The sequence below is a fragment of the Oikopleura dioica genome, chromosome XSR (genome assembly GCF_907165135.1).
Source record: "Oikopleura dioica chromosome XSR, OKI2018_I68_1.0, whole genome shotgun sequence".
NCBI classification, from domain to species: domain Eukaryota; kingdom Metazoa; phylum Chordata; class Appendicularia; order Copelata; family Oikopleuridae; genus Oikopleura; species Oikopleura dioica.
This window is the reverse complement of record NC_137294.1, coordinates 9,596,190-9,613,656: the sequence shown is the minus strand read 5'-3', so window position 1 is coordinate 9,613,656 and position 17,467 is coordinate 9,596,190. Positions and strand designations below refer to the sequence as shown.

At 43.1% G+C, this 17,467-nt stretch overlaps 5 protein-coding genes and 2 pseudogenes across 5 annotated transcripts; 4 read left to right on the top strand and 3 right to left on the bottom strand.

The window, feature by feature from the left end:
* Window positions 1-17: 17 nt before the first annotated feature.
* On the bottom strand, window positions 18-3,491 carry LOC145710153 (protein mothers against dpp-like). The gene is made up of 7 exons (XM_081787851.1): window positions 3,221-3,491; window positions 2,608-2,882; window positions 2,415-2,492; window positions 1,891-2,336; window positions 1,161-1,637; window positions 753-1,114; window positions 18-650 (listed from the first exon to the last, which is right to left on the bottom strand). Exons 1-7 carry the CDS (start codon window positions 3,315-3,317, stop codon window positions 394-396), a joined length of 1,992 nt encoding a protein of 663 aa, XP_081643977.1. The 5' UTR covers window positions 3,318-3,491; the 3' UTR covers window positions 18-393.
* Window positions 3,492-3,760: 269 nt separating this feature from the next.
* On the top strand, window positions 3,761-7,430 carry LOC145709216 (uncharacterized). Its single transcript, XM_081786894.1, has 10 exons — window positions 3,761-3,780; window positions 3,904-4,031; window positions 4,729-4,962; window positions 5,033-5,227; window positions 5,269-5,412; window positions 5,455-5,562; window positions 5,604-5,758; window positions 5,809-5,917; window positions 5,958-6,130; window positions 6,180-7,430. Exons 1-10 carry the CDS (start codon window positions 3,761-3,763, stop codon window positions 6,564-6,566), a joined length of 1,653 nt encoding a protein of 550 aa, XP_081643020.1. The 3' UTR covers window positions 6,567-7,430.
* A 10-nt stretch (window positions 7,431-7,440) lies between these two features.
* On the bottom strand, window positions 7,441-10,084 carry LOC145710152 (alpha-amylase B-like). Its single transcript, XM_081787850.1, has 5 exons — window positions 10,013-10,084; window positions 9,872-9,970; window positions 8,167-9,801; window positions 7,929-8,121; window positions 7,441-7,883 (listed from the first exon to the last, which is right to left on the bottom strand). Exons 1-5 carry the CDS (start codon window positions 10,079-10,081, stop codon window positions 7,516-7,518), a joined length of 2,364 nt encoding a protein of 787 aa, XP_081643976.1. The 5' UTR covers window positions 10,082-10,084; the 3' UTR covers window positions 7,441-7,515.
* Window positions 10,085-10,947: 863 nt separating this feature from the next.
* On the top strand, window positions 10,948-12,323 carry LOC145708310 (carbohydrate sulfotransferase 11-like). The gene is made up of 5 exons (XM_081785969.1): window positions 10,948-11,204; window positions 11,374-11,654; window positions 11,694-11,791; window positions 11,833-12,042; window positions 12,082-12,323. The coding sequence occupies exons 2-5, from the start codon at window positions 11,388-11,390 to the stop codon at window positions 12,278-12,280; spliced, it is 774 nt and encodes a 257-aa protein (XP_081642095.1). The 5' UTR covers window positions 10,948-11,204; window positions 11,374-11,387; the 3' UTR covers window positions 12,281-12,323.
* Window positions 12,324-12,563: 240 nt separating this feature from the next.
* Window positions 12,564-14,079, top strand: LOC145707756 (polycomb protein eed-A-like). Its single transcript, XM_081785328.1, has 3 exons — window positions 12,564-13,313; window positions 13,359-13,579; window positions 13,622-14,079. Exons 1-3 carry the CDS (start codon window positions 13,052-13,054, stop codon window positions 14,009-14,011), a joined length of 873 nt encoding a protein of 290 aa, XP_081641454.1. The 5' UTR covers window positions 12,564-13,051; the 3' UTR covers window positions 14,012-14,079.
* A 210-nt stretch (window positions 14,080-14,289) lies between these two features.
* Window positions 14,290-14,773, bottom strand: LOC145709215 (late histone H2B.L4 pseudogene; annotated as a pseudogene).
* Window positions 14,774-15,064: 291 nt separating this feature from the next.
* On the top strand, window positions 15,065-15,432 carry LOC145709214 (histone H2A type 1-like; annotated as a pseudogene).
* The last annotated feature ends 2,035 nt before the right edge of the window (window positions 15,433-17,467 follow it).

The following is a 17,467-nucleotide window of genomic DNA, read 5'->3' as shown; positions in this document are numbered from 1 at the left end:
GAAAGAATAAGCAAGTGTCTGAACTTTGCGGGTTTATTGAAGCACCGAGAGTGGTTATTTTTGCTGCACGTCAAAATGCATTAGGCAATGTACAAGGCCTACTACAAGCTTTAAAACAACAAAAAGTATAAGAGGAAGCTTTAACATTATTAATTTGACGCAGGTAGAAGCTGGTTATTGAGTTAAAGGAACATAACGGGTTTGAACTTGAATTGGGGAATTGGCGACGTAGATACATTTACATGTAAGGACGCGAGAATGAAAATGTTATTAAGAATACATATAGAATGCAGAATTAGACCCAGCTTTACGCTTAAGGGACTTTGCGAACAAGAAAAAGTATCAGAGATAAAGCGTGCACCCTAAAAAGTTGAGCAGAAGAGTGTTATGTCCTCACTGAAGAGGCAAGTTGTTAGGCGACATGGCCATGTTATACGGTGACATAGGGTGTTGAGACATGGGAGATTGCACCGGCTGTAGGGTCGGGTCGGGTGATTGTACCGGCGCGTAATTTTGAATCTGGTCATATTGAGGGGTCGTTTCTGGAGAATCATATGCGGCATCGTGAACGACGTATTCATAGTGGTGCTCGATCTGGTTTATCCAGTCAAGGTATTCACGCATGAATATTTCCAACCACAGATCGCAGTCTAAAGAGATTTTTTAATTCATTCTTATGACTAATAATAATAAGTTGTGAATTAATTTTATCCTTAAACTAGAGTTCAGATGAAGTACTAAAAGATGCTTACCAGTAAGACGCTTCTTCGTGTATTCCGGACCCCATGGTTGGAAAGATATGCGGAAAACAGTAAAGTAATTCGCGTATTGACTGATGAGAGCCCACTTTTGCAAATCATTTTGTGTGGTCGAGTTGACGCCTTCGATCGTCTTCGCAAGTTGGTAGCCGTCATAAACGACACGAGACGCACCTGGGCCTACTTGGATCAGTGATTGCTCGTGTTTTCCACATTCTACATTCATAAGGTAGGAGAGAACGTATATCTTCAGGTTCTTGCAATTGTTGTGGCAACTGACGATGCGCTTCTCTCGGTCATAGACAAGTGTCAAGCCTCGTTGAAGCTTTTCCAACAGGTCCCAAGTGTCTGTACTTCTAGAGTGGAATGTGTTAAACATAAATGAAACTAATATGTTCTTACCTATTTACATTGGAGATGCTGGACAAGTCGAAAATATCCGTTTGGGCAGCGTCCTTGCCCTTGAGAGTCTCCTTCTTGGCGTATCTATTTACATCGGCCGCCTTGTACTCGACACCGAGCTGAGTCTTCGCCGTTGAGTAGACCTCGATTTTGTTGTTGCACTCGTACACGGAAACGTTGCACCAAGGTTTCTCCGCTGCCTCGCGAAGCACAATTGGGTGTGTCACCATTGAGTACTCCGAATTATCGTGGCTACCGTTCTGGTTTGCATTCGTAGGCTGAAGCCCTAACTGATCTTCTATCTGTTGCAGCCCGGCTACGTCACCGACATCTCCAACCTGGACGTCATTGAATGCGTTTTCCATGAAAGAGAAGTCTTCTAGCTGACTTTTCACTTCATTGACCGTGTTTACAGGCTGCAAAGAAAGCTTGATCAGCTCACAATCAGTCACACATGCTGGGTTGCGTCGTCCCTGTCTAAATTCTTTGATAAAGCAAGCTTTCGTAGCTATTGAGTCAATAGTTTATTAGCAAATCTGACGCAACTTGACGACCGGTTGTGTTACATTGTCTACAACAAAATTATAGACCTTCTTCAAAAATTGATTCTCATCTAACATTTATTAAAGCAATATGTTTATATATTAAGCAAGTTCTGCCTACTCAATAACAAAAAGTGCTAATGAAATTCTGTACATTTTAGTAAATAGAACGTTATAATAAAAATTACCTAGGACTTCTGCTTCTCGTGTTGTGCATGTTTCTTTTCTCGTGTGCCTTCGAGACTGTCTCTTCGAATTTGATGATACCCTTGGCGTTCTTCAGCTCATCATCGCCGAATTTGCGCTCGCGTCTGTTAGGCACTTCCCACAGATTCTTGGAGAGCGAAAGCTTCTCAAGACAATTAGAGTCTATCATCAAAGAGTTTCCTGAAGCTTCGGTTCTCACCGACGAGGCTGTTGACGGCCGCGAAGGAGGACCTTTCGTGAGTGGTGTTCGCTTAACCAGCGAGTTTACTTCAATCTTTAGTTTTTCTTCGTAATGGAAAGGGTTGATGCAAAGCAGATTTTCTCCGTTCGCCCATTCCGCCGCAAAAGGGTAGCTGCATGGAGTTTTCAAGTTTTCCTTCGTTCGCAACTCAGAATGATTTCCACATTGCTCACGGGTGTTGTCCCCCTTTTCCAGGTTCCATCGAACTCAAGCACCCATGAATGAGAGATACTAAGTGACCTGCTGACACTTTGAAACCCGGACCTTGATGAAGAGCGCGTAAAGATGAAACATAAACGCATGGGGCCAGACTTTTCTTCCATCGACTTGAATTCTACCATCCTAAATGAAACGAGATTTTAACGGGTTGAATACGTGACGGTGCATGTAATATTATGCCAGTAATATTATGCCAGCTTCCGCTGTTGGTGAGCACTGTTTATGTTGCGCTTCCTACCTGGTTCCTTTTGATAACAAGGCAGATGGATTCGTCCTCGTTGTTGAGCACGTCGAGCAAGGACTTTGAAGAGCGATTCGCTCGCTTGATTCTTCTGCAGACGGAGAGAATCTCTTTCTGCAAGTTCTTGCACTTTGTCAAGATCGTCTGGTGACCATCGTCGGCGGACGATCCGTACGGCAAATGGTGGTAGTTATACTTCTTCTGGAGATAGTCGATGATCTTCTGAGCCTCATCATGACATGGCTTCGCATCTTTCCGGGACTTTCCTTCTCCTTTCCCTTCATCCAGTTTTTTACCTTCAGTGCTCATTTCTCTGTCTATATTTAACAAAAAAATGTACGAATGTAAGCTAACGGAACTGATTTACTGCCCCAGACAAAGCAATAAAAGAAAAGAATACTATTGTCCAGCCATTACCACTAATAAATAACTATTAGATAATCCTAAGACAATATTTGGGGACGATCTTTGAATTAACCTCCTTCTTACTCTTCGCTATTTCAAACGATAAGGCCGGAAGGATAGAAAAATCTCGAGAAAGAAAGGGCTTTTAACTATTTCGAATAAAGATTACTAAACGCACCCTGACTATGTCTGATTATAGAAGAACTGGTTCCTTTGGATTTGTGCGGGACGCTAGAATGTCTAGCGGTGGTAGATGAGAACTGTCCATGTCCGTCGCTGATGTAGTCAATCGGGCCGTTCATCGTTTTCGTGCGGCGCCGGGGTTGATGGGTCTCTATTGTCTCTTTATCGACTGGTTAGATATTAACTGTTGCTCTTCCAGCTCTGTGCCCTGGGGACCGTAATCATGTCTATTTTCCGCTCTGTCTATTTTCTACCAGAGAGAGTTGCGTCGCGCGCTCTCCAATGTGATGACTCATTTCGCGCATTTGGTGCGATGGTTCGTTCCTCTCGTTGCGTAGGCATGGGTCGATCCGCGCTGCTGATTGGCTGCTCTCCACAGCGGGGGTTATATTACGGAGGAGGGCCCAGCTCCAGCCCAGGCCCACACTTTTGCAGCCTACACCCCACACAGAGACCCCCAAAAGAGACCCTTAGATTGTCCTGAACGGATCCGCCCGTGCCTCAACTCCCGCCCACGTGGCTCAGCCGAACTCGCCTACCTCAGCGGCCGCGGCGATCTAGAATGTCTAATCAATCCAAAAAGTGAGTACATCATCACTCTTGCTCTCATCGCTTCCATCTCTCTTCGTGCCTCGAGTCCTTATTCTCAGCTCCAATCATTTCCCTCATTCGATGCTCTGTCAGTTCCATAAACGTTGTTTCCAGGGATGAAGACATTCAAAAAGAATCCGTCAATGCTCATCACAATCGCAATGCAGAGCAAATCACTGGACACGCTCCTTTTCATCAAACCAAACGAATTCAAATTCAGTCCGAGCCGCAGTCCGAAATAGGTAATCTCACTCATCGATTTATTGTCGGCGATTATTCAGTGGGAAGCACTCCTTGAATATTTTCTAGATTTTAGAGTGTTTCTCACATTGCTTCTCCCTTTGTTTTCGTCGTAAATTTCACTGAGAAACACAATTCAATCTAGAAAAAAGGAGAAGTTGTTTCCCACCTGTTTTTCCCATCTAATTTTATCCTTAGAAAGTCGCCTAAAATCATTATTTTCTGAATTAGACTTTTTAACCGACTAACAGAATTGGTACTTTTTCTTTGGGGGCTTCCACAAAATAAGAACAGACCTCAAAAATTCAGATTCAGAACTCATTCGTTTGGATCCATTCATTTAATTATTTGTAGCTCGCCTAAATTTACTGATTACGAGAGACGATGTATATTTTCTATCATCATCATTTCGCAATGTTGAACACAATGGAAAATAACAATTGGACGCTATATTGAGCGATAGTCTCTTCTTTTGTGCTTCGCCAAGCACATCCATTTAAATGCGCTATCAGAACTATTTGTGAATGATCATATATTCACAGAGCATCTAAATTAAAATAATAAGAAACGAGAAAGCTCGACGCCTGATAATTTTTTCTCATTAAAATGTTCTTCGACTTTCCAGACCGTAAGAATACTCAGCGAAATTTTCGTATCAATATAACGTCAAAAAATTCCATTAATTCACTGTAATTTTAGTGCCCAGCATGATGACCACGATCGAGTCAATGAAGACGGACGATGAACTGAGTCAAACGGTCGAGCTCGTAGAGTGCGGCAAGGCCGAAAACACTCCGAAGATAGAAAGTTTCGTGATAAACACGCCGAATTCTGTCAACCCGGGCACCTCCGGAAACCTTCAGAATAGCCAGACAACGTTCCAATTTCAGCAAAGTCAGCCCGTTCAGTTTGAGGATGAGCCCGTCCCCGCTCGCAAGAAAACGTTACGATCTATACGACACCGATTTCAGCTGCATGTGAGTGTTAACATCCCGACCTTTAGCAGAAAAGTCTATCAGTATACTGACTCGAGACAATTTAGCCGGCCACGAAATCACGTATATCGATGAGAATGATGGAACGCATATTGGTGAGAACGACGAAGACGGTATCGAACTGATCACATCTGAGGAATGTGAACCGCCCACCAAGACTCGTGTTCTAGACGCATCTAGCCAGAATATCACTTTTCAAACAGGTAGGAGTCTCCAAAAGTGCATCTATTGATACTGGCTCTAGTGTCGAATTCTTCCAACCAGAAGTTCATACAAATTCCTCAAACTAATCAGACGCAGCAGATACTCCAGATTCAAAATGGAGATGGGCAAACAAGTCAGATCATGATCATCCCGCAGAACAGTATTTTTGTAATTCCTCAGCAAGGTACTAAGCTAAATAGTTATATGTCCGTAAAGACTTTTACAGGTGGTCAAAATGGCGGTCAACAAATTCTTCTTCTTCAAAGTCCACAGGCGAACCAGACGACAACTTCTAACCCCGTCAGCCCGAGTCAGAAAGTTAAAGTTGTGAAAGGTAAGAAATCAACGAGGAGAATCCATTTTCAAAGTTTATAGTTTCTGAGAATTCGAGCTCGATAAATCTGGTGGAAGATGCTGCTGGAATTGCGGGAATAAAACCGACACAGACGACGCTCATTCCACCTGGTCAGCGTGTCGAGTTCAATAAGGAAGTGTCGACTGCTCATATCTATCCAAGTCCCTTCTCTCAGGTAAATGTTTGTGGAGTTGGCTGGATAGTAAAAGTAACTTCTCTTTCAAGGTTCCGCATGAAGATCGACCCCATTCCTGCTCCTTCTGTTACAAACGATTTGCTCGAGCAGATGAATGTAAACGTCACGAAAGAATTCACACAGATACGCGCCCTTTTGGTAAGACACAAAGGAAGACTCTTCCAAATTACTGATTCAGCTTGCCAATACTGTACGAGGAAATTCACGCGAAAGGACCATCTGAGGACACATACACGATGCCACACGAAAGAAAAGCCTTATGTCTGTCCCATATGCAACCGTGGATTTGCTAGAAGTGATGAACGCATAAGGCACGCGAAGACGCACGTCAAAAAAGGCGACGGAACTCTTGTAAGTTATTAATGGAGTCACTTGCGAAGTTCTATAATGAAATTTATAGGAGGAAATCAAGAAAGCCATGCCAAAACCAAAGTTCGACACTAACAAAAACCACACTTCTTCTCCTTCGAATCACAGCCCGGTACAACAGCAATCACCACAGAACTCCCACCAGACGCCGCACCTAGTCCTAAATCAAATCAATGGGACAGTATCCGTTGCTGGCAGCACTGGACAGGAGAGCGCAAGGCAAATCCTAACGAATGCAAATGGTCAAGCGATCGAGCTGAAACTCCAATCGCCGATGGACGATTTGGGACTTTCAAATGCGATCTCAAAGCAAATTCCCATCAAAGTTATTCAAACTGTTCCGCTGCAATCGGTCCAAACAACGGACGCATCTGGTCAACAAACAGTCGTCCGCGAAGTGACCATAAATGACTCGTAAGCCACTCGAAACCCGACCCCTTCAAATAAGCACTACCATATCCTAACCAAACGTAAGGGAGGTTTCAAATTTTGCGGACGGAAAAAAAAATTTTAATATAAGTAAATAAAAGTACCTGTTTTCTATGAGTCACAGTGACGGTGACCAGTTGACCCATTTTTGAACATTCAAAATGACTTTTCTCCCAAAATATCTTTGCAGGAGCGATCATTCGACCATCAATCTGCGTCATTTTTCACGCTCTTTCAGATGAAACAAAAATCTGAGAAAAAATTTTTTTTTCCGTCCGCAAGATTTGAAACCTCCCTAAGCTCTTTGCCTGTTTCATCAGAATACACTACTAGAATTTCGCATGAAACTGGAACTCTTTTCTGATTGAAAAGCGGAAGCTTTAATTAACTAGTTCCACAACCAGCCCTTTTCGCATTTCCTGACTATTTTCCAAATTAATGCTAGATAGGATTTTCCTGCGGTTATTTTTTGTAAATAAATATTTTGACCCTCAATCACAGGGAAAACCGAAGAAGCAATGTGTAATAACCGTAGTATTCACGAAAGGTTTATTTTAACTCATGATCTTTAACAACCTACTCAACTGTAACATAATCAGTTAAACATTCGTCCTTGGCACCCGTTTCCAATTTCCAAACCTCGGTGTCAAGTCAATTTGAGAACTATTCATTTAAAGTCCTTATTTGACTTGACAGTAAGTTCTCATAAAAATTCAATCTACTGTTCCATTTATTTTTATTTCCATTTTCTCGTAGCAAATCAGAATTATTCAAAATAAGTAGCCTGTTCAAATTCTGTATTGCTTTTTCTGTCACTATGGTTCAGTTATTCAAGAAAATATATTTCAAAAAAAATCTATCTTTTTCGTCTGTTTTATTTTGAATTGTCAACACTTTATTCTCAACAAGCTGAGATAAACGAGCAAACATAGGCACAGTTACAAGGGATGATAGCACCATGCTGGCCAAGGTCCATCAGGATCTTCCGGATCAATTGGCCCCGGCGGCTGTTCTTCCCAACAGCAGCCTGATGCAACACATGTCGCCGGCGTTGATGCGAGTTCGCCGCAGTCTTTTCTATCAGCGAGATCCGGGATGTTGCAATTGCCAGTTGCGGGGCATTGCTGCGTTGGCAAACATTCATCAGTTCCGCCGTTCGGTTTTGTTGTAGTTGATCCTGTAGGTTTAGTAGTTGTTGTGGAGGCGGTTGGAGTGGTCCCAGTATTACCACCTGTAGTTGTGGTTTCGGAGAGATAAGTGCACCACGCGAAACCAGGCTGAGATGGACACCAGCCGCATCCGATTGCTTTTAAAAATCACTTTATTAATATATAGGAGATCAGACACATACCTTCGCAGCTTTCTTGACTGATTCCGGAATAACCACACTCCCGATGCTCTTCATCTGGTGGACAGTGAGGGCTAGGAGTTTGAGTAGTAGGTTTTGTCGTTGTTGTCACAGAAGCGCCATATGTGCACCAAGGGATTCCCGCTTCGGCAGAACCATCAGCTGCTCTCACAGGGCACCAGAGACAGCCTTTTTGCTTTTTTAAAAGAAATTAATAATAAACTCTAGGCAAGGTACAAACCTCACAACCCCGTTGATCGATTCCCATATATCCGCAGTCTTCTCGAGAATTAGATGGCGGGCATGTTCCTGGGTTTGTTGGATCAGTTGGACCGGGTGTTGGCGGCTTTGCATCTTCAGCAAGAACAATGCACCAAGGAGTGCCTAAAGCACCCTTTGCGGCAGCGACTGGGCACCAAGCACAGCCCTTTTCGTAGCACTCATTCTCGGTAATTGAACCATGTCCACAGTCGATTTTCTTGTTGTCTGGGCAAGAGCAATCAAGACACTCACTAGTGGGGCCTTCGGTCAAGTCACCGCAGTCATCGTTGACTCCTGTAAAATCTCCAACGCGAGCGTCCGCAATTGTGTAGCTCATTGGAACGTTTTGTCCAGCCTGAATATTGACACAAGCCATGCCACTAGCATCGACATTGATGAAGGTATCGCAGGAGTCCAAGTCCGACTGTGCGAGGTCGCAGTATTTGCCAGCTGCCAGGCCAGTTTGAATACCACCTTCCATGGCCCAAGCATCACTGTTGACTGCGAACCAACCAGTTCCTCTAGAAAAGGAAACCTGACTAGAACCGTTGTCCCACCAGTTAGAATAGCTATCTGGTTCGCTTCTCATCGCTCCACCAAGCATACCAATATTTCGGATACCTGCCCATCTGTGTTCGCAAACCCAGTCGTTGTTGCATGATTCGGCTGTTGGGTCAGCAGTGGAAGGCTGTGCCGCTGGCGGACCTTGATCACCGTCTTCAAACAGGTAAGATGACATAATTCGTTTTGTTCCGAAGGGAAGAGCCATCATCATTCCCGTTACATATGGAAGATCGTGAGGAGACTTGAAAGTTACGATTCCGCCACCGCCGCCGCCGTGGCCTCTCTGATTGTCATGGTTGTTTGTGAAAACAAAAGCGTCTTTATTGCTTAGGAAACCCCAGTTGGAAGGCTTGTCCGCAACAGTTTTAAGCTGAGCAAGAGATCCACGCAAGTTTCCAAGGGAAAAGCAGTAGTTGAACTCAGTTACTGCGCCCATTCCAACATACTCCTCTTTTTTAATTGGCTCGCCTCCCTGATCAATAACTTCTTGGCCGATCCATGGACGGGTGTTTGCTGGAAAACCTTTTCCCGTTGGAAGATCGTGTAATTTTCCGTAAAGAATTTCAGTCTCTTCTGGCCACATGTGTTTCGCTGCGTCCACGCGGAAACCGGCAACACCAATATCGATTAGATCGTTCATGTAAGCCGCAATCTTATCTGCAGTTGAGCTCTTACTGTGATCAAGATCAGTCAACCCGACAAGTCTACAGTTTCGAACTTCGTTTGGATCACCGTAATTGTTGATGAGACCATTCTGGCTGCCGCATCGGTAGTCGTTGAAATCTCCCGATGAAAAAGGAACACAAGGAAATTCAAGTGTGTCGGTGTTGTATTGACATCCGCCTGTTCCTGTGCCCGAGAGAGCGTCTTCTCCACACATATGATTAATGATCGCATCAACAATGATTCTGACACCAACAGCATTGCATCTGTCGACCATATCGATGAAATCAGCTCGGCCACCCGATCGGGTATCCAAATTGTACGAAATTGGCTGATATCGTTCCCACCATTGACCAGCTACACGTCTATTCTCATTTGGTGGAGAAACCTAAAGAAGAAATGAATATTCTAATTCTTCGTCTGGTTGCCAGACTCTAGCAAATGTCTCAATCTTTTACCTGGACTGAAGCGAATTTGTGAGGACCAAGGAAATTTTCGCATTCTTCAGCAATTGACTTCCAGGACCATTCAAAAAGATGGACCATTCCATCGTGTCCCTTTATTTCAATGACTATAATTTAATTACTTTCATGTTTTACCTCAGCATACGCTGGCCGCCACTGATCTTGAGCAGCCGCTAGGCCTAAAAACGACCCAAGAAGTTTCATTCTCGCTATGACTTTTTGGTTACAGTTCTGTTGTTTTCTACGCGAAGCATATGCTAAATTCCCATGGTCCACTGTCTAAAGTTTCTTTTTTTCATTCTAGGAATCACTATCAGCAGGCTAAAGCGTGTGAATTTATCATAATTCTTTCTAATAATAAGAGGTAACAGTTTGAAGAGGAAATTGCGTTCAGAGTTTCAATTTTAGACTTTGGACAGTGTATCTCAACGCAACATTTTACTAAAATATAAAATTGAGATTGATTGGTACGAGCTAGTCCTCGTAATCGGATATAATTGGAACAATCAGTCCGATTATAGACATGCAAAACTTAATTTTCCAGCGCACTGCGTTGCCCCCCGGTCAATATCAAGAGATGCATGTTTTTTTAAAGCATTCATTGAAAGAAAGTTATTTGTTGAGCGAAATTAATGTACGCAAGAAATACAGAGAGATTGATTGAAATCGTGGGATAGAGAAATGCGTGTTTATTCGAGGGCAATCGGCGCCAGTTTTGGAGGCATACAACAAATTGTTATTTTTGCTTTTCTGACTGCGGTTTTCTTTGTTTTGCTTAGCAAATCATTAGGCAATGGAGTTTTGACGATCTCTTGGCAGCCAGCCGTTGTTCCAGTTAGGACGTTCATAAATTCAAGCGTAAAAGTAAATTTAGGCATGTGCCAAAGCTGAGAAGCGGACTTTTATTTCCAAAAAAGTTGTGGATCACGGTGTGATTAAGTTTGCTTTACCCGAAGAACTCAAGAATACGAAAGTATTCGAAAATTTTCAAACGAGGAAACGCATATTGGACCGATCCTGTAGCGTGGCTCGACGTGTTCTTAATTCGAGAGATCAGGAAAGTACTCAATATTTTATTGAAAAAGCCAGTAACATAAGCTCTGTGATGGTTTCAAAGCTTATTTTGAGTAACAAAAGACACACACGGAGCGGTTGAATTTCCAGAAACAGATTTTAGACTTCAATTCAGCGCTGCCCGATGAAACCTTATGCGTGCCTAGGCTTGCTGATAAAAGCCAGAAACAAGAGCACTTCTTCAACGATACTTTCAAATTCTCCGTTTGTCTCCCAACGAAAACTGGTTGTACCAATTGGCAGCGCGGTCTTGGTGCGTTTTATAAGTCCACGTGCGAAGATAATTCTAGGATTATTCTCGAATTAGATACGCTTGAAAATTGATAACTCTTCTGGGAGAAAATGCTATCCTGAATAATATTTGGATTGAAATTCAACATTGACATTTCAATTTCGCTGACTTCTTTAACACGGACATTCAGTTTCATTGGTCAAAATGGGTGAAAAAACTCCGGAAGAACTGGACGACAGCGAGATATTCTACGATTTGGATCGTTATCCTAAAATTGGGATGGGTAAAGAGCGCTCTTCGCGAGGACCTTCCAACGGATACTTGACGATGATCAATGTTCGACATCCTTTTAGCCGATTGCTCAGTGCTTACCGCGACAAGTTTAGAAAAGGACATCCTTGGATGAAGATCGTGGAGCCGAAATTCGGTTTCGTCTTGAAAAAATTTGAAAAGAAAAATATGGATGTTGAGGTAACACTTGTGTTTCTAGCTTTGTTTTTCAAAATATAGATGTTTGAATATTCGTTTCCCGCGTTCTTGGAGTTAGCAGCAGCTGCCGAATACGACTTCGAACGCGATCAGCACTGGAGAACAATGACTTTTCATTGGTGAGACCAGTGCTCAATCCAAAACTCAAATTATGCTTTAGCGGTCCTTGTCATAACGAATTCGACTTTGTTGTTCATCAAGAACAGGGCTCAGAAGAACAAGACTTTATACTCAAAGCAATGAATGTGGCAGAGTCGACGCACATCCCAGGCAAATACACAACTGCGCTGAAGGGTTACGACGATGTCATAGAATTTTACAAAGGCATCCCAAAGGCTGTAATTGAACAGCTCTACAGGATCTATTACAGGTCAGTAGATGCTCGAGATGTTTTTTAATTAAATTTCAGTGACTTCGTATTTTTCGGTTATCAAATCGACGATTTTTATGCCGTGGCTGTTGATGAAAAGCCTGACGATCCAATTCACGAAGATAGAAAATGGGCAAAGATGGCACTTTCTAAAAAGTTTTTCGTCTATAAAGAAAAATTTCACGAAAACGAGTGCGACGAATCGTTCAATGTGGATTACGAATCTGTACCTCAATAACACTCCCGTCAATTACACTCAACTAGAATAATAAAATAACGCCTGCCAGATATTTATTTATGCAAGGACAACAATAAAATTTCGATTCAATACATATTTTTTACGGGGTACAAATAATAAATAAAACGCCTCGATTCGGCGCTGTATTAAAAAAGTGCGCGTTTTACTATGAGCTGGCGGCGGCCAATAGCACCTGGAGGAGCTGTATTAGACGAATCACAATTCAAGCATCGTAGTATGAAAATCCTAGCCGAAACTCATTTGGAACTCAAATACGCGCTACTGAAGCATGAAACGAGAGTGTGAGAAAAAGAGCTCGAAGAAACGGGGGAAGAAGAGCATGCACCTAAAGTAAAAAATAGGGACTGTTGAAAATACCGACTAACCGATTATCTAATTCATCGATTTAATTTGACAATATTTTTTCAACTTGACTGAAAGAAAGAAACGAACGACGTACTCGCTTACGCTGCATTCGGCGATAAAAGAGGATCATGGGGAACAGCTTTACTCCGTTGCATTCAGCCCAGGTGTTCGAATCAAATAGATCGTGCGAATACAACCGATTCTTAACCCTTCTTGAGCCCTTTTACCGCTCCATGGAGAAATTCATTCTTCGCAACAGTCGGTGGAAACACGATCACAGTTTACGAATGCAGCAAGGAAAAAACTAAGCCGGTATTAGTTTATAAAGATGCTGACGAAGAGGAAGGCTTTTACACTGCGGCGTGGGGAAAGTCAAAGGGTGACCCCCTTCTTGCTGTAGGCGGAATGAGAGGCACAATTCGCATAATCAACTTCAACACTGGTCACGTATTCCGCCATTTCATCGGACATGGATCAAGCATCAACGAATTGAAATTTCATCCCAATAATCACGAGCTGCTGACTAGCGCTTCGAAAGACCGAACTTTGATTACCTGGAATATAATCTCAGAAGTACAGGTTTACAATCATGGAGGACTGTACGGACATCAAGATGAGGTGCTAAGCTGTGATTGGAATAGAGAAGGGAATCTATGTGCTTCGTCAGGTGAGTACCATTTATTTTTTGGTCTTCACTCCAAATGTTTTACAGGGATGGATCACAGCGTAATAATCTGGGACATCTCTGGGCGACTTGCGAAAGTGGCTCTCGAAGCTTCAAATGTGTATGAAAGCAGTACATCAAGACGCCCGTTTCCTACGGTTAGACTTACTCCTGTTTTCATTACGAAAGAAGTGCACTCGAATTATATTGATTGTATTCGGTGGTATGAGTCCTTCATCATATCGAAATCATGCGAAAGCGAGATAAAGGTAAATATATTCCAGAAGTATTCGTATAAGGTATTTTATTAGATCTGGGAGCCTGATCTCAGCCAGCCAACTGAAATTAATCCGAGCCCTCCTATTCTTTGTGCGATGTCATATCCTGTCCCCCAGTGTCCGAATTGGTATGTGCGCTTCGGAATTGACCGACAAAAAAGATTCATGGCCATCGGCAACCAAGTCGGAAAGATCACTCTTTGGGACTTGGACACAATAAGCAAAGAGCCCAACATAACCGTCCACCATCCCAAGATCTTCTCGCAGTGCCGTCAAGTCGCATTTTCGCCTGATTCCGGGATACTTGTTGCCGTCTTTGACGATACAACTGTTTGGCGCTACACGCTGAAGGCTCCAGAAGAAGCAGTTCAAAAAGTGTCTGAAAACTCGACAAAGACTGACAGCGATGAATCCACTCAATAACCGTATACTGACTATTCATCTTCTTATAACAGACTGCCATATTCTAATTCTATTGAAAATAAAGCTCTAAATTGCCAAACTCAAGAATAGCTTTCAAAAGCAGTTACCAATTATGGAATTAAAAACCAAACCGTCGAATGTAACCTGAAATCCGTGGAATGAACTGCAATGCCCAAGCTTTATAAAAGAATGGCTGTGGCATTGGTTACCTTCCAAGGATTCAAAGTAATGAAAATGATGATTTTCTCTACATTGCGCTCGTAAAGACGAGGCGCATGTCAGCACATGAGCGCTCTCGACCAATAAGGGCGAAGAGAGGAGCTCCTCGCGCGGGCGAATTCTTGAGACTGCGCTCGAAAGAGAACTTGCTGATGGAATTGTGGCCCTTAAAAGGGCCTGTTTTATCTTCCCGTAAATTAAGATTTACCGGGAAGCGTTATATTTGGCGACCGCCTTGGTACCTTCGGAGACGGCATGCTTGGAAAGCTCGCCGGGAAGAAGGAGACGGCAGGCCGTCTGGATATCTCGGGTAGAGATGGTGGACTTCTTAGTGTTTTTGGCCAGGCGGGAAGCTTCGCAACCGACACGGTCGAAGATATCACGAACAAAAGAGTTCATGATGGACATCGCCTTGGAGGAGATGCCCTGGTCGGGGTGGACCTGCTTCAACACCTTGTAAATATAGATCGAGAAGGACTCCTTTCGGGCCTTCTTGTATTTACGGGTGGCAGCGGCGGCGGGCTTGGCGGTAGTCTTGGCCATTTTGGAGTTTTCGACTTTTTCAATTGTCGGACTGTGAAAATCTCGCTCAAACGCGGCCTTATATACATTTTGCTTGAAGGATCCGCCTACGCGGCTCTAGAAAGTTTCTGGAGAGAATTTGTTTTTCTCTCCGCGCTTTCGAGAGATTCTGCGCGTTGGTCGTTGTTGTTTTTCTCTTTTCAGCGAAAAAAGTTTCTAGAGCGGGCTGTTGTTCTTCCCACCCGTGCCTATATAAAGGGCCCGGGAAGGCGGGGCTGCTCATTCTCACTTTTGACTCTGAAAGTGCAAGACATGTCCGGACGAAAATCCCTCAACAAGAAGACCAAGGCTGGCAAGAAGAGCCGCTCCGCCCGCGCTGGACTTGCGTTCCCCGTCGGCCGAGTGCACCGAATGCTTCGCAACGGCAACTGGGCTGATCGAATCGGCGCCGGTGCTCCAGTCTACTTGGCCGCCGTCCTCGAGTACCTCACCGCCGAGGTGGTCGAGCTGGCTGGCAACGCCGCCCGGGACAACAAGAAGAGCCGAATCAACCCCCGACACATCCAGCTCGCCGTCAGAAACGACGAAGAGCTGCAGCGACTCTGCGGCGGAGTCACCATCGCTCAAGGTGGTGTCCTCCCCACATCAACCCCGTCCTTCTTCCCAAGAAGAAGAACTAAGGACGTCTTTTAGACGTTTCTTCAAAACCGGCCCTTTTAAGGGCCACAAACAAACAAAATCTTTATTTTTATCTAGAAATTCCGTAGAATAAAGGAGAGAATGATACTCTACTCCTAAAATGCAGCAAATTCAGAGCCATCCGCTGTGTTGAATTTACTGGACGTGCTGCGACGGATATTGAATTTGTTTATGCATTGCCTGGCACTGTTTATCATAGCTTATTCGTTTTAGCTCTCTCATAATCTTCTTCATTAGTTTTTCTTCCAAGAGATGGAATAAAAGCGAGAAACCTTCAGAAAAATCGCACAGGTGGGAAGCCAACTCTCGATAAGCCCTTTATGGGTTTGGCGTTTGTTTATGGGACGTGCGCTAGAATTTATTTTCGCAGAGAGATCGGAGTCCTTCTGAGTGATCCCTTTGAACTGAGCGAGGTTTACTTTTTCTTCCGGGCTACTGCTAGTGACTGAAATGACAATTAGATTCAATTAGCCGAGGCGGATTATTTTCTCACCGATGACGGATTATGGACGGGTCGGCTTTGATCTGCCCAGCTTACCGAATATTCCCTTTTTGTTTTGTGATTTTATTTTCCGTATTTTTCAAAAATATTTTACCAAAAATACGCAGACAAGCGCGATTTACACGTCGCGAGTGAAATAGAATTTTAAAATCCAAAAAAAAACCTCAAAATCGGATGCTTAGAATCTTATGGTGATAAATCTGTGTTATTGGCTTTTGCACTTGAAGATTTTGACCTAGCTCTGCGACATCAAAGTCAGCCGTTTCCGCTTTGTTCAAAGATGGAGCGCTAGAAGGTATTTGGTGAAAAATCTCTAACTTGTCAAGTGCTCCGTTAAGTACTGTGGAATGTCTGATTCAATTTTCCAAAGGAAAATCTTCTCACGCAAAATGAGGGAAGGGACATCTTCATATTTGATTTTCCTTATTTGACTCCATTGTCTGCGTTCTATTTCTGTCGATGGAAGTATGCACCAGGCTTGTTGTGGCAATAAAATTTCTTCCCTCTCGTGACCCGGAAATGATTTCCAAATTAAGGTTATATGCAGCGGAAAAAGGCAAAAACGCGTGGCGCAGCTGTTTGCTCGCGGCTTTGCAAAAACCTGAAGAAACTTTTCACTTGATAAAATTTCAGTTTCCGTTTTCGTCCATCAAAAACAAAGTGTTAATTGATTCGAAAAATATAGCAGCAACTTATGTTGCTTTTGGTTCCTCACGTGACAGCTCATTAGCGGCCGAAATTGGATCAAAGGTGCGCTGCTTTGAAGCCAAAACCGACAAGTTGGGGTGCTGCGATTATTCGTTCGTTTTCGAATTACGCTTTAATGTTTTCTTGTGCACGTTCGTGTCAATCGCGCTAATCGAGTTCTGACCTTTGATGATCGTCTGGGTGTCTTAATTCGCAAATTCTATTACACCACGACTTCTTAATTGCGCCGCGCTTCTCCAGTGCACGTTGCACCAAGTTGCACCACCGCCCTAAATAATTTCTCGAGATCAACACAGAATAGTGTAAATACGTATTGCTTGGACTGATACACCCTTGCAGAGCTAGCGCTTCTATCTCCACAGGTTGAGTAAAAGAGTTTCGAGCAACTATTTTTAGATGTGGATTTTGAATTCTTTGCCGATATTCTTTTTTTGTGCTGCTTATTTTAGCGAATACTCATTTTATATGCAATATCGGTTTACAACCAACCAGCCTAAAAATACTATTTTCGATTCGTTTAATTAATCTTCTACGATCGAACTCAATAACGTTATTTCGCTCTGCTAAATTAGAGAGAAATATAATTAATCCGCGCAGCCATTCTTCTTTTAATCCTCGCCGCTCACTGATTTCGATTGCAATCATTATTAATCAAAATCTAATCGCATAGAAAATGTTAATGAAAAACCCCTTCCCTCGTGTGTCTTTACAAAAGGAATCTGATCTGTGATCGAATTGAAGATTTTATGGTATAAAGAAGAAGCATCAACTCCTAGTAATTTGGCGAAATTTTTCATTAAGAGCGA